The sequence below is a fragment of the Festucalex cinctus genome, chromosome 3, assembly GCF_051991245.1.
Source record: "Festucalex cinctus isolate MCC-2025b chromosome 3, RoL_Fcin_1.0, whole genome shotgun sequence".
Lineage (NCBI taxonomy): Eukaryota > Metazoa > Chordata > Actinopteri > Syngnathiformes > Syngnathidae > Festucalex > Festucalex cinctus.
The window spans coordinates 7,586,288-7,600,741 of NC_135413.1; the positions used below are offsets into that span (position 1 = coordinate 7,586,288).

A 14,454-nucleotide genomic window follows, 5' to 3' on the forward strand; every position below is an offset into this window, starting at 1 on the left:
AGCCCAGTGTCTTTCACGACCGACGTGTGGCTGTTAGCTAGTTGACAAATTAACTTTTACCTATCCATTTACTGTCCACTGTATGTAGATTTTCTTCAACTTAGGCCTCGTTTGGACATCCTTAATGTAGTGAATCACATGTTTTACCATCATTAAGCTGCATTTCCAAGTGGTTCATCTCTGCGTGAGTAAAACCGAGTTGTAGCTAATTTAGGTGTCACAATTAAATTTGAATCAGCCTTTCATCATATACAATAGAATTGTGATTAGATTATAGCGCAGTGGCGGTTCAGTTTTACAAGGGGGTGGCAGCTGTTTTTACACCACCACAAAACATTTTGCTATTGCTTTGCTAACGTGAAATTACAAAAATGCTAAATTAGCAAGTAACTACTGAAAAATACATTTTACCAGTATGCATTCTTGCAGATTAGCGGAGAATATTCAATGCCAGAAACTGGTGGGTTTTAGGCTGTCACAAGACAACCGGGAATTGGATAACTGGCCTTTGGGAATTTTGGGAGTTTCCCAAACCCAGTTGATAAACATTAAAGCTACTGTATGGAGTATTTCCCCCAAAAATATCTTAATAATAGCCTTTTTATTTGACCATTTATGACCACAACATATTCTAATTAGTAGATCAACATCTTAGCTGTTCACAATGGGTACTCCTACAAGCCTCTGGCCAATATTTTTCAGGAAGCATTAGGTTCCATTCGTTCGAATTTCCCACCCTCTGTCTGCGAATGTGACATCAGGCGCGTTCTCGTTCATTGTTTCCTGGAGTCGCGAAGTCGGAACTAGGACAGCGTTTGGCTAATCGCTGCAATGGAGTCTACTCAGAAGAGACCACCATCTGCATCTAGCGTGCCCCAGACACCGGCAGTTACTCCGTGGAAGGGTAAAAAAAAAAAAAGAAAACTATCAAGTGCCACGAAAAAGTCTAAACTTGATAGTGATTAGTGACCGACGCCAGGCACGAACGAGAGTGAACATCGGTTTGACATTTCAGCGGGCGGTGGAGAGAGGTGAGATCAGACTTGGATTAGAAAAGTGATTCACAACTGGCTTGCTTTCTACTCCAAAAGGTAAGAAGCGAGTATATTTAGAAAAAAAATGTGTTGTTTTCAAATAGCAGTAACCTCAAGATCGACCACTTCTCGGTTGTAACTTGGGGTGAAAGTAGGGTTGCCAACAGTCCCGTTTTAGCTGGGACTTCCCGTATTTTGGGCTAAAAATTTTTGTCCCGTATGGGACCGCTAAAGTCCCGTAAAATAATGCTCTATTCTTACACGAAATACAGCAAACGGCATATTGGCTATATAAGGACTACGACGGCTCCCGTAGGTTGACATGTGAAAGGAAGTTGCTCGTAGCCAATAAAATGAGTCGCTGGGTGTCACGTGAAGTAACTTGATTTCACGTTTAGCTGAGATTGACAGCTAAGTTAGCCAATGGTTTGATGTAAATAAATTATCATTGAATTTAAATAAAACCAAGTTCATAGTTTTTGGCACGAGACAAATCACTCATCAAGTCAAAATTATGGTGAATTCAATTGAAATAGAAAGGGTGAATGAAAATAAATTCCTTGGAATTATTATCGATGATAAATTATGTTGGAAGCCACACATAGAAACTGTTAAAAGGAAAATGTCAAAAATCATAGGGATACTCTATAAAAGTAAGGATGTTTTAAACATGAAATCATTATATATATTATATAGTTCATTATTATTACCATATTTGACCTATTGTGTGGAATTATGGGGAATGGCATATAAAACAAATACTAACACCGTTTTCAAATTGCAAAAGAAAGCTATAAGAATTATTAATGGATCAAAGTATACAGAGCCAACACATCCACTATTTATTAAATTAAATGCAATGAAATTTTATGACTTGGTGGATTTTAAAATAGCACAAATAATGTATAAAGTTTATAACAATTTACTCTGCCACAGTACTCAGAAGTTATTTGAAATTAGATACAGTCCTTATGATATAAGGGGTACAAGTGTGTACAAAAAACCCAAAACAAGAACAAATATTAAGCAAAGGTGTGTATCTGTAAAAGGTGTTGATCTGTGGAATCATTTGGAAATTGCTCTGAAAAATTGTGATTCAATGCTGGAGTTTAAAAAAATGTTTAAAAGTAAAGTTAAAAAAAATTATCTATGTCAAACCAGTATATGAAAAATGTACATGTGAGTATGTGTAAGTGATCTAGATAGGTATTATGGTATATGTTTAGTAAATTTATGTATATATGTTTTTGGTAAATGTGAATAGGTTAAGTGCACTTGTGTATATATATATATATATATATATATATATATATATATATATATATAACTTGGGTTATATATATCATTTATTATTTTATTATCATTTTTAATAATCAGTAAATTAAAATTGTATTAATAATGAAATAAGTTTAAATATATTTAGTAAAAGGGGTAGGACTAGATAAGTTTTTAACTTCTTCCTACTCCCTTTTGAACATGTAAGTTATGATTAATTGAATGATTATGTTATTGGGATTTTCTTCTCTTTTGATTGTTGTTGTTTTTTGTTTTATCTCTGCTGTTCATCTGTTTATATGTTCAAAAAAATAAAAAAAATAAAAATAAAAAATGACAATCGGGATGGGGGTGGGGGCGGTCAGACGCGGGTCCTTTTTTTAAATTTTTTTTATTTTTTTTTATTTTTTGCTTTCTTTATTAAACCAAAGAATAAGTACAAATCAGGACAACGATTTTAACAAAATGGAACATATATCAATATACTCATGTACAACACAAAACAAAGACAACACTACTAAAATAATAATAATAATAATAATAATAATAATAATAATAATAATAATGCCAGGGGTTTCATGTACATTCAAATTATTTATATATGTATTTTTTTTTTTACAAATAGTGATAGTTTTCAGAGCCTTCCTGTTATGAGAGCCATTTATAAGTCTAATATAGGTGAGCATGTCAATGTGAAAGTGTGTGAAGTTAGGTTTTTGATTTCCATACTTGCATTTATTGTCACGCCGCCACCGGCGTGACGGCCATGCTTTTATTTTCATAGTCATGTTTCCTGTTTTACCTCGAAAATCTAACTCTCATCTCACCCCAGGTCACTTGCCCTTCCTGCCGCTCCATAATTACTGGTCCCCGCCCTTGATTATCACCACCTGCCACCAATCACCTACAGCAATAAAAGCCACCTGCATTCTCCTAGTGATGGCAAAAATGAAGCCCCGTAAAGCAATGAAGCCCTGCAGTGAAATGCTTCACACACACACACACACGTAGGGGCTTCAAGATGATTCATTTCCTCGACTACGCCATCATGTGGACAGAAAAATGTATAACATGCTTGGTGCATGCAATAAAATGGTGGGGTGTAAATCATGCTCTAAATACAAAAGAATATATATTTGAAGAGTGTTTTAACATGAATTGTTCTGTGTTACTTTGTCTATGTTTGTGCTTATGCAACAAGTGAAAATGTGAAAAAATGAGGTAAAATAAAGTGCTTATTCATTTTTATTTAAAAACAATATTTTTTCCAAAGTTTTTGGACTCAGGCGGTTTCTTTTTGTGCATAGAATTTCACCTGCTTTTGAAAAAACTCTTTCACATGGTACTGATGAAGCAGGGGTGCATAGATATGAGACAGCAAGTTTGTATAAACTTGGAAGCGCATATTTCTGTGATTCCCAGTACTGAAGGGGATTTTCAACTCTGGGGATATTTTCTTCTCTTTCTTGCTGGTTCCTTGAACTCCATCGCAAAAAAAGAAGCTCGTCGTCGTCGGTCAAATCGAATGCAAAATGCAAAGAAGTACCGCAGTAAGGGACCCGAAAACACAAAAAGTGAAGGGGAATCCATAGCGTTTCTTTGCCGCTTTTATTTCGAACTACACTCAAACCTAGCGAATCATTTCCTGAATCAGTCACGTGGTACACCCGCTTCGCGGGGCTTCAAACGTCATCACGTACGCCATCGACACACGCATTGAATCGCCGTTCATGAACCACTCATCTACATTACTCGGCACACGCTTCAGGGATTCGACCCGAGAAGCACATCACTACATTCTCCCCTCAGTGCCGAAGTGTCACAGTCAGTGCATGGAAGCGTCCCACAGTCCTCGAGTCCTTGTTCCTGTTACCTTGTTGTTTTGCCTTGTTTTTGTGCCTTATCCTCCACAGCGGAGCGCCCTTAGTTACCCCTTGAGCCTTGAGCCTTGTTTCCTCCCTTGCGGAGCGCCTTTTGTTGTCCCCTGTACCTTTTGCCTGTTTTTTCCTCCCCAGTGGAGCGTTTTTTAGTTCTCCACTTTTTGATTCCCCTTTCTCCTCTCAAGTTGAGAGTAGACAGCTGTTGGCCGGAAATAAACCTATTGCCTTTGTGGCCTACCTTTATCCTGCGTCTGAGTCCTACCTCTCCTCGTCGTGTCAGTACACTTCGGCCAGCATGGACCCAGCAGGAAAGGTCGAGGTTGCGCTGCAGGGCCTTGAGGTCCGGCTTGCCAACCAGGAAAAGGTTCAGCAAGCCGTGATTTCGCAGCTGGAGGAGCTGTCGAGCCAGGTCCACGAACTGGTGAGCCAAACGCAGCGTCGAGCTCCAACCCCCACCGGACAGCTACCCCTCCCCGAACTCTCCGTCCCGACCACGTCATTCACCGGGGTAGGATTGAGACTGGCCTCCCCAGAACGATACTCCGGTGAACCTGGACAATGTCAGACTTTTCTCACGGAGTGTGACATCCATTTTGAACACTCACCACAGGCATTTTCCACAGCTCGGTCCCGGGTAGCCTTCATGGTGTCCCACCTGACTGGACGAGCCAAGACCCGGGCAACCGCGGAATGGGCCAGGGGCTCCTTGGTCTGCCAAAATGTACAGGATTTTCAAGCCGCCTTGCGCCAGGTCTTTGATCCCGACAACAATGACCGAGAGAAGGCACGAGCATTGAGCCGGCTCCAACAAGGCAAGGAACCCGTCAACGATTACGCAATCCGCTTTCGCACCTTGGCCACAAACAGTGGCTGGAACTCCACAGCATTACAGGACCACTTTCTGAAAGGACTCTCACCCGCCATCCAAGAACTCCTGATACCCGTGGACCTTCCTACCGACTTGGATGCTCTGATCTCCCTAGCGATTCGTGCTGATCATCGCCGACGGGAGTTGACCAAGTCCAGCGGGCACCATAGAAGGGTGGAACCAACCCCCTTGTCATCGCCAATGGAAATCGAAATGCCACAGCTCATCTTGCCTCCCCGACCAGCGCTAAGGGAAGTGCAGAACGTCGAGGAGGAACCCATGCAGCTTGGTCGGGCCCAGTTAACCACCGAGGAGCGACAGCGTCGCCGCCAAGAAGGCCGCTGCTTCTACTGTGGTGAACTTGGTCATCTGGTTGGAACTTGCACCGTGAAGAGAGGTTCACCGGTGAATTTCCCGTCACCCCGACCTGCCAAGACACAAAAGATCACGCAAGCCCAGATCAGCCACCATGATATAACCATAGACCTGCCAGCCCTCATCGACTCCGGTTCCGACGAGAGCCTCATGGACTGGGGCCTCGTAAAGCGAGTACGAGCCACCACCAAACCCCTTCCCCGGACCATTCAGGCTAGAGCTCTGAATGGCAAGGAACTCTTTTGTATCACTCACATCACCGAACCCCTGAAGGTTCAAATTGGACAACACATCGAGAATCTCCGTTTCCACGTAATCCAAGCTTCGTCACCCACTTTGGTTCTGGGACACCCTTGGCTACGTCTACACAACCCCAGAATTGACTGGAACTCCGGAAACGTACTGGAATGGGGAAAAGACTGTTTGGATCACGTCTTGGACCAATTAGCTACCAGTGCATCCTCAGCCGCAGTCAACCAGGTGACTCTTGAGCCTTTCGATCCTGAACCTCGTCAGTCACTGCCTCAAGACCCCGAGTCTCGCCGGGCGCATCTCCAAGACCCTGAGCCACACCAAGTCTCTGCATCACGCCGACCAAGCCAAAGCCGACCAAGCCAAAGCCGTCCACGCCAAAATCGTCCACGCCAAAGCCTACCACACCACGCCAGGTCGGCCAAGCCTGCCACGCCTCGCCAAGCCTGCCACGCCAAGCCTGCCATGCCTCGTCAAGTCTGCCAAGCCTGCCATGCCTCGTCAAGTCTGCCAAGCCTGCTACGCCAAGTCTGCCAAGCCTGCCACGCCTCGTCAAATCTGCCAAGCCTGCCACGCCAAGTCTGCCACGTCTGCCACGCCTCGCCAAGTCTGCCAGGCCTACCAAGTCAAAACGATCCACGGGATTCCCTTGGTACTTTCCGAACCTGATCCTGCGCTAAGAAAAGGTCTTCGGAACGGTCCCGACGGGACTCTCGTCTGGCGTCATGGGCGCCCTCCTGAACTGCCTTTTTGTCTGGGACGGATGGGTGGGTCGTGTTTCCCACCTCCGTGCCCCCTTCCGCCCACCCTTGTTTTTGGACTCCTTGTTGAAAGGCCGTCAAGAGCCGGCCATTGAGGGGGGGGGGGGGGGGTACTGTCACGCCGCCACCGGCGTGACGGCCATGCTTTTATTTTCATAGTCATGTTTCCTGTTTTACCTCGAAAATCTAACTCTCATCTCACCCCAGGTCACTTGCCCTTCCTGCCGCTCCATAATTACCGGTCCCCGCCCTTGATTATCACCACCTGCCACCAATCACCTACAGCAATAAAAGCCACCTGCATTCTCCCCTCAGTGCCGAAGTGTCACAGTCAGTGCATGGAAGCGTCCCACAGTCCTTGAGTCCTTGTTCCTGTTACCTTGTTGTTTTGCCTTGTTTTTGTGCCTTATCCTCCACAGCGGAGCGCCCTTAGTTACCCCTTGTGCCTTGAGCCTTGTTTCCTCCCTTGCGGAGCGCCTTTTGTTGTCCCCTGTACCTTTTGCCTGTTTTTTCCTCCCCAGTGGAGCGTTTTTTAGTTCTCCACTTTTTGATTCCCCTTTCTCCTCTCAAGTTGAGAGTAGACAGCTGTTGGCCGGAAATAAACCTATTGCCTTTGTGGCCTACCTTTATCCTGCGTCTGAGTCCTACCTCTCCTCGTCGTGTCATTTATGAATAAAGAATTTTGCCATAAGTATTAACAGATTAATAATTTAAAAAAATATATCTTCATTAACATACTTCCTAAAAAAATAAAAAACCCACTATATTTTCCCATTTCAACAAAAAGTCTCTATATAGATGCCTAATAACAAAATTACTAAACTCTTCCAAAAAAGTCCGAGTGTGTCCACAGATCCAGAAGAGGTGTTGAACTGTCTCTGGGTGGGTTCCACACAATGAGCAGTTTGTGTCAATGTCCCTTTTGAACTTGGTCATATAGTGGTTGGCCGGATAATATCTATGCAAAATCTTAAAGGACACTTCCTTCACCTTATTTGTCAGCAAATACTTATTTGGAATAGACCAGACATTTTTCCAATTAATGTCTGTAACAAAACAATTCCAACAGGACACAACATATGAGATAGTGACAATATTCTTCTGAAACAGAGCCCGAATTTTCTTATTGCCATCTTTACTTGATGTCAGACAGAAATTACCAATCTCTGTCTCTAAAATACCGGGGAGAGAAAGAGGACAGGGCAATACAGAATTATAAAAAAAAAAAAAAAGCATTTTAACTCCAGTCGGTATTGCATTAAATACAATAGCATATTGTTTTGGCGAAACTTGAAATTTGTAGGTATTAAAAACTCTAAATAAGACATGAGTTGCCCATTACTGTCAAATAACTGCCGGACGAAAAGCACCTTTTTCTCTATCCAGTCAAAAAAATAAAGAGATTTGTCCTTGTATAAAATGTCTTTGTTGTTCCATATTGTATATTTATGTGGTGAAAAATTGTACTTGTAAACCATTGACCATGCCAGAAAAACTTGTTTGTGGAAAACAGATAGTTCAACAGGAATTTTATCCACATTATAATTACAACTTAAACTAAAATTTCCATCCATCCATCCATTTTCTTGACCGCTTATTCCTCACAAGGGTCGCGGGGGGTGCTGGCGCCTGTCTCAGCTGGCTCTGGGCAGTAGGCGGGGGACACCCTGGACTGGTTGCCAGCCAATCGCAGGGCACACAGAGACGAACAACCATCCACACTAACAAGCACACCTAGGGACAATTCGGAGCGCCCAATTAACCTGCCACGCATGTCTTTAGAATGTGGGAGGAGACCGGAGTACCCAGAGAAGACACATGCGGGCACGGGGAGAACATGCAAACTCCACCCAGGAAGGCTAAACTAAAATTTAAACCACCAAATTTAGCAAAAACATAATGAGGAATAAAGTTCCAAACTGAAACAGGATTTAGTGTTTAGCCCAATTAACTTTAAATGTATTGTGTAATGTAGTAAAGTCCAGTGAGACCTCCAGACTCAAAGATGTTCATTACAACACTCTTTCTGATATAATGTGTACAATTCTTCCATAGGAAGTTAAAAAGCATACGATCAACATTCTTACAAATTTTGTTATCTACATGAAGGGACAGACGCGGGTCCTTTGACGTACGAATCTACTTCCGCAGCCAGAACGCGCTCGCCCGTCTGCTGAATGACCGCGGATGTCATTTTTATGTAGCAAGCTGGGTCTGCCGTTGCCTTTTTGTGGATTAAAAAAAATAATAATGTGATGCAAAGCGACGTATTGCAATGGGAGCCGCCAACACGTCTCGTCCAGGCTGACACAATTGACATATTGCTGGAATTCCTGTGAGTCCTCACGTTATAACGTTCACACGATCACATGTTCAAGTGAGTGGGAAATCTTTTATTTTAATCAGTCAAGCCACACACACCCACACAACACATGCACGCATGCACAATTTGTATAACATCACATACAGTGATGCTGTTATATTGTGGTGTGATTGTGGATCCAAATGCGAGAAAGCAGGTGAGGCAGTACAGAGGCCCAAACGGGATTTTAATCAACGAAAAGCTTGCGTTGCCACACCTACAGTACAGTGTGTTAAGTACCGTTGTACCAATAAGTATGAAATGTGTGGGAGAAACTCAAAATGCAGATTTCATTAGTAAGAATGTGAATATAAATTTTCTTCCGTAATGTATTTCTCCAGCTGCTACTCCAAGATTGGTCTGTACTCTGCATCATCATGTTGTCAGAACCATCAAAAATTAAATGAAAGCAAAGCACACAAGAAAAAACAATCTCAGTGAAAAAATATAAACCTAACTTCTGCAAGTCACCATTCACGATACTGAATATACTCTGAATGGTTGATGCAAACAATGAAGTTGCTAGGCTCTACAGGGATCCTGGTATATATATATATATATATATATATATATATATATATATATATATACATATATATATATATATATATATATATATATATATATGTATATATATATATATATATATATGTATATATATATATATATATATATATGTATATATATATATATATATATATATATGTATATATATATATATATATATATATATATATATATATATATATATATACCTGTCCCTTATTTTGAGATGAGAAAGTTGGCAACCCTAGTTGGACGGCAACATTTAACGTGAAAGGGATGGCAAGAATGGATGAAATAGAAAAGAATGACTTTATGAAGAACAGACGTTCCATTCCGCGGTGTTTCAATCAGGCTAAATGTTGCGTTATTTTCCTCCGTGGTGATAGCCTATTGTAGATCCATCATGTTCGCTGAATGTGAACGCTACGACTGAATGGTGATAACATTCACAGCTGTATCACACAAGTGAATGGGTCTACATGTTTTTCTCAATCGTCAATTTCCATAAATGACGCCCACCTTTCGGCTAACACACAATGACACTAGCCTGGGGGCGCCAAACTAATAATGACTAGAATCAGGTTGACATCCGTCGAGCAGGGTGACTACAATATGTAACTGCATATTAACATCGGAATGAGGTCCAATTAATTGACGTAATTTGCACGTCGTTTTGGAGTACAGTACATAACTGGTCTTCGACCGACCAATGCAATATGATCCCGTGGACGTCAATTGTTTAGTGGGGAGAGTCTCATTCCGTGAATTGATGATGACACAAGTGGCCAGCTTTGTATAACTTTATAAAACTTCTTACCTCTGAAAATACGTCTGAAAAGATAGTTAATTGGATATGAAGAGTCCAGCCTCTGAGTCTTCAGTAATGAGGTTGTGCACATACGAGTGTGCGCAGCTTGTACGAGCGTGCGGTTTGTTTTTGGCCACAGGTGCCATTAGCAATTTGAAGTTTTAAATCCTCCATATAGTAGCTTTAAATGTCGCGTTTCGCTAGTGATGTACAGATGAATCCTTCGAAACACTTGACGCTTTCCATTCAACTGGTTCATAAAAATATTCAGCTCATGAGGCATCGTGTCATTACTTAGGACCGCCGTCTTTCATGACGCATTTCAAGCTGACTAAATAAATATGAGCGCACAGCGTACTACATTTAGTTCTTCATGATAACTTTTCCTCTTAAACACAATGATACAATGTGGATCCTTTACAAAGTCCAATAAAAGCTGCTCTCACCAGTGAGTAAATTGGTAACTCAGAAGCGAAGAGGTGCATTTTTATTCCACACAGTGCAGTATGTTTAGTTTTAAAATCTTCTGGTTTTATGCATCATTTACCACGGATACTTGACTTCTATTTCAAATTCGTTATTTAATTAGAAATGTGTAACGCAGACAGTAATATTAGTGATCATTTAATTTCAATGATCATCTGTCAGATTTCAGATTCTCCGGTGCATGATGAGAATAGTGTAAAAGTATTTTCATTGTATGTTCTTGACTTTGGCTATTGCTCGCATCCAAAATATTCATATGTTCTTATCAGGATCTGCATGCCGACACAAGTAGGTCTGTGTTGTGGCGTTTGACACTCCTCAAATGTAGGCCAGTATTCGATCCAGGTTTCCTCTCCAAGATCATACTGAAACCTGAAGAGAAGCGAGTGAAAACAACATTAAGTTTCAAGTACACCTTACAAAAACCAGCTTTGATGCAAAAACAGACAATCAATCAGAGTACACATCCAGAGACTCACGTTTGCGTCTGGTCATCTCTGTTAATATTTTTCAATGTGCCCATGATTAAATAGGATTTGCCTATGTCCAATTGTAAAGCATCCCTGCAGTGTGGAGAACTGACGAATGTGCGCAGTTTGCCTTGGGCACCCATATCTTTATTTCCTGTAATGGCAACATGGGAGAAGAAAGAAAATATGTTGAAACATCAGTATAAGCATCAATATTCTTTGAAAAATATATATCCAATTTTCACATTTTGTTTCCCCACACACTTATGCAATTGGCCAGTTCCCACATGGGTTGGTTATTTTTACAATTTATTGACTAGTTTGAAGTGTTGAAACTGGTTCACTTTCTTTGGTAATGCAACATTAGCGGCTGTGTTTCATGCAAAGTGATGCTTTTGGAGATGCGAGATTTCTGCTCGACACCAATATGTACAACTATATTTCCTAGGTCACTGGAAATCAAATCCCACCTTCTTTGATGACTTGGTTCACCCTTGCTGTATAGATGAGAACTGATGGATCAGCTTTAAATTCTTCCAATTGTATGCGGTACACTGAGGACAGACAAGTTACACATTATCCTTGTACTTATTAATCCTCTGTAAAAAAAAACAAATGAAATCAATATACTGTACATTTCATTACCAAAGTCTATCTTGCTGGCCTGGGTAATCTCACAAGCCTTTGCCATGCGCAAGTCATTACTGATGTGGCCCGTCTTTTGAAAACAGCAGTTCCCTGGGTGGGGGAAAAAGAAAGGATATTTAAAGGGATAGTTCGGATTTTTGGACATGAATCTCTATTTCATCCTCACCTCCAGTGTGTGCGATCAGCACTGACTTACCCCTGACAGCGTTCTGTGACACGCGTTAAAGCGTTTTTCTTCTAAAAACAATTTGTGTTCAAAAGAGTGATACATTTGCATCATAATACTCTTTTCTGAAAAAAAGTCAGACGCCATTACCGCCAGGCACTACTTTTCTGTTTGTTCGTATCACTGCGCGTCGCCCTGTCGACAGCTAATCGACGCTCTGCAGACAGCTGATCCTTCCGCCTTTGAAAAGACAAACAACTTGTAGATTAGTGCGCGTCTATCAGCTGCACGCGGGGCGCCGCGCAGTGATACGAACAAACAGAAAAGTAGTGCCAGCGGTAATGGCGTCTGACTTTTTTTCAGAAAGGAGTTTAGTGTGCAAATGTATCACTCTTTTGAACACAAATTGTTTTTTAGAAGAAAAACGCTTTATTTCCGTAACCAAAGCCAGCTTGCTAGTAGGGCTGGGCGATATATCGATATAAAAATTATATCGATATATTTTTAAACGGGATATGGAATTGGGCCATTTCGTCTATATCGATATAGTTAAACTTGCTTCTGCTCTACTCATTGCCCCGTGCGGCCCCAGCCCTTCCTCCTTCGTGCACAGGAGGTGGGAGGGGTAGGGGGGGACACTTCACACTTGTGGAGTGCTCTCTCTCTTCACTCAATCATGCAAATCGCGGTTAAAAAAAAAAAAAGAGGGAGGGGTGACACTTCGCACTCTACAGCACAACACACCCACCCTCTAACTGCGGTGAAACTTACTTGTAGTCCGTTCTTGTCAATGAAGCCTGGGAGGACACAACGTGGCTCAAAATGTGCTATTAACTTGCAAAAACGTGAGTCAGCTACAGCAAACGGCTGCTTGTCTAGCACTTAAATGCCATCACTTTGGCGTTCATGGCCTTAGATTTGTTGCTGCCTTGCTGGTTTTTTAGCTTATCGCCGTTCGCTGCTGCTGCAGCCGCTCCCTCATTCACGTTCATTCAAAACGGCTCTGCCATTATGACGGATTTTCAGCTGAGCAAAAGCCTTCTTTCCCCCTCTTAGAATCCTTGCTGAAAATGTTTTTATATTCTGCCATGGAGAAGAAAAACCACCACACTGGTGAGGAGGACATGTTGATTGCTATGTGGTAGTCTACTACAGTAGTTTGGGGCGGCCGGTCTTTTGTTTTTTTTGTTTTTTTCCTTGAGATGGCCGGTCTACAAGAACTAGAGGCGTGATAGATGATGTAATCAGCGCAAGGTGGTCTATACATGACGTAAGCACAGGGCAGGCGCTAGCCATTTTGGTGCCCTAAGCATAAATGTTTTGTGGTGTAAACACTCCGTCCGCACACCCCATCACCCCTCCCCTGGTAGAAATGAACAATATCTGAGTATTTGTCAGTTTTGCTTTATTAAACAAAATAACTTGTAAGTAGGGCTGGGTTTGAAATATCGATATATCGCTATCATATCGATACACCTTTTCATATCCCAATATCGATACATAAAACCATGTATCAATTTATCGACCCCCCCATTTTTGTCAATTTATTTACACAGCCTGTGCTGTGGTTGTAATTTATTTAAATTATTATTTATTGTTTTTATAAGGCCATGTTAAATGAAACAGATTAATGTAACTGCAATAGGTTCAATTCCTAATGTAAATATTCATATTCTTAATAATGCATTCAATTAGAGCAAGAAGTTTCTACTCTTTGCAGCATTGGTACTTTTGACTGTCTAAAATATGTGCTGCATGAATTCCTCAACTGAATCGAAAATCGTTGTGAATCATGAATTGAATCGGGCCCTTGTGAATCGAATTAAATCGATTCTGGAAATCTGAATCGATACCCAGCCCTACTTGTAAGTGTCAATATTGAAGTTTTGAAAATGTTCACAAAAATAAGTGATAAATAATAAGTCTTTATAAAACTAACAATGATACCAAATACTCAAATAAATAAAGCTAAATGAATTAAAATAAAATTCAATGCCACTACTATTAACAAATAAACATCTGGAAATAAACAAAGTGCAAGCAAGTTAGTTGAGGCCCTACAGAGGCACATGTCTCCATTTCTGGGCTGCAAAATCGGCTATCAGGTCATCATATGACAGATTTTGTGCAATTTCCGCATTTATGTTAGGGTATGAAATGCTCCTTGAACATATTGAAGCATTGATCCTGTATTCAGAAATACAAGACAATATTCAGGGATTCTACAATGAAATATGGTTTTGAACCAACCATGGTACAAACATTTTCTAAATTGATTAGGATTATAGGGATTATATATAGGATTAGGATAGATAGATAGATTAGATATAGGATTATTATAGGGATCACACTCCTCAGCCTCCCTGGTAAGGTCTATTCAGGGGTGCTGGAGAGGAGGGTCCGTCGAGAGGTCGAATCTCGGATTCAGGAGGAGCAGTGTGGTTTTCGTCCTGGCCGTGGAACAGTGGACCAGCTCTACACCCTCCGCAGGATCCTCGAGGGTGCGTGGGAGTTCGCTCAACC

At 41.4% G+C, this 14,454-nt stretch overlaps 1 protein-coding gene across 1 annotated transcript in view; it reads right to left on the minus strand.

The window, feature by feature from the left end:
- Positions 1–10,631: 10,631 nt before the first annotated feature.
- LOC144015546 (complement C3-like) overlaps positions 10,632–14,454 on the minus strand; it is a 53,320-nt gene continuing 49,497 nt past the window's right edge. The window contains exons 40-43 of the mRNA XM_077515630.1: positions 11,763–11,855; positions 11,588–11,671; positions 11,127–11,271; positions 10,632–11,019 (exon numbers count right to left, since the gene is read on the minus strand). Of these exons, the coding sequence (XP_077371756.1) occupies positions 10,878–11,019; positions 11,127–11,271; positions 11,588–11,671; positions 11,763–11,855 (464 nt within the window). The 3' untranslated portion in view covers positions 10,632–10,877. The remainder of the gene's footprint in view (positions 11,020–11,126; positions 11,272–11,587; positions 11,672–11,762; positions 11,856–14,454) is intronic.